The sequence below is a fragment of the Octodon degus genome, unplaced genomic scaffold, assembly GCF_000260255.1.
Source record: "Octodon degus isolate 3935 unplaced genomic scaffold, OctDeg1.0 scaffold00036, whole genome shotgun sequence".
Taxonomy (NCBI): Eukaryota; Metazoa; Chordata; class Mammalia; order Rodentia; family Octodontidae; genus Octodon; species Octodon degus.
Genome location: NW_004524612.1, coordinates 13,586,818 through 13,588,130, shown reverse-complemented (window position 1 = coordinate 13,588,130; position 1,313 = coordinate 13,586,818). Strand labels below are relative to the sequence as shown.

At 50.5% G+C, this 1,313-nt stretch overlaps 1 protein-coding gene across 2 annotated transcripts in view; it reads right to left on the bottom strand.

Moving 5' to 3' along the window:
- The window catches only part of LOC101586622 (L-gulonolactone oxidase), a 21,483-nt gene that overhangs the window by 14,568 nt on the left and 5,602 nt on the right, over positions 1-1,313 (bottom strand). The window contains exon 5 of one of the 2 annotated variants that reach the window (XM_012514634.2): positions 1,080-1,170. In XM_012514634.2, coding sequence (XP_012370088.2) covers positions 1,080-1,170 — 91 coding nt within the window. Of the gene's footprint in view, positions 1-1,079; positions 1,176-1,313 lie in introns of both variants that reach the window. The other variant, XM_023714704.1, reaches the window with a different exon arrangement.

Genomic DNA, 1,313 nt, shown 5'->3' with positions numbered 1-1,313 from the left:
AAAAGGGGATACAGATGAATGTCCATTTTGTATCTGTGTATTCAAAGTGGTTAGGATAGATATATAGTTACATTCTCTTAATGAATAGAAAGATTTGTTCTAATGATATTTGTAAATAGGATATCATGTCTGCATCTTGTATAGCAATTAACCACTAGGAAGAATGTAAACAATGTTAATTATTGAAACTGTCCTACCAATTTGATTTGAAACTCTCTCATTGCTATTTGTTTCTCAATAAAATTATGAAAAAAAATTTAAGCATTCACTATATTTTTAGGTCACACCTCATAGTCTCACACTGTGCTGATCATGAGGGGACCAGGATGACAGCTGCCCTGGAGAGTGGACTGGGACTGGGGCCAAGCCCTAGGGGTTGTAAGCGGTCAGCAGGACAAGGGGTCCATCCCCACTGACAGGTGCAGTTAGGAGCCAGATAGAGGATGGGACTGTTGAGGTAGCGAGGAGCTGGGTGACCCCTGAGGGAAGCTGCACAAGGAGGCTTGAGATCTCCGCCTGACCTTTACGGAGAGCATTTGTCCTCAGGAAGGTCTGCTTGGGGGCTATGAAGAATACATCAGGGACTCAGATCTGGGATGAAAGCCCAGCTCGCTCAGAGAGACAGAGAGACAGAGAGAGACAGACAGACGGGCAGAGACAGACAGATAGAGATAGACAGACAGACAAAGACAGACATAGAGACAGATAGACAAAGACATACAGAGAGAAACAGAGACAGAGACAGAGACAGAGACAGAGTCAGAGTAGGTGCCCCACGCATGAGGTGGCACTTGAGGGTGGCTGCCTGAGTCAGAAGCTGTCCCCCCCACAAGCAGCTTTCTTCCTGTGGAGTATCAGGAGAAGCCCAAAGGCCACGCATGAGAGCCCCGTGCTGCATATGAGTGAAGATGGCACAAAAATCCCCCAAGGCCTTGACTCCGAAGTTGAGGAGAAGGGAGGCTCGGTGACTGTGAGAGCATCCCTTGGAGGGGACAGGACCTGGAGGGCACCTGTCTTGTCCTCATCCATGATGGCGGGGACAGCGCCGTACCCACTGTGCCGGGGAGCCAGGGACTCACCTGGGTGGCCAGGATACCATGCTTGATGCCAGTGTTGTGTGTCCCGGACCCGATGACACCAGCTGCTGTCACGTCTGACACGGCTCCCAGGCTGGGCTCCGCAGGAGGGAAGAGAAGAGGAGGACACAGGAGACCAGTTAGGCTTCTGGGGTAGGAGGCGCCCCTCCATGGAGCTGAGACCCCTAACTAAAGGAATAGTCAGTCGAGAGAGAGAGAGAGAGAGAGAGAGAGAGA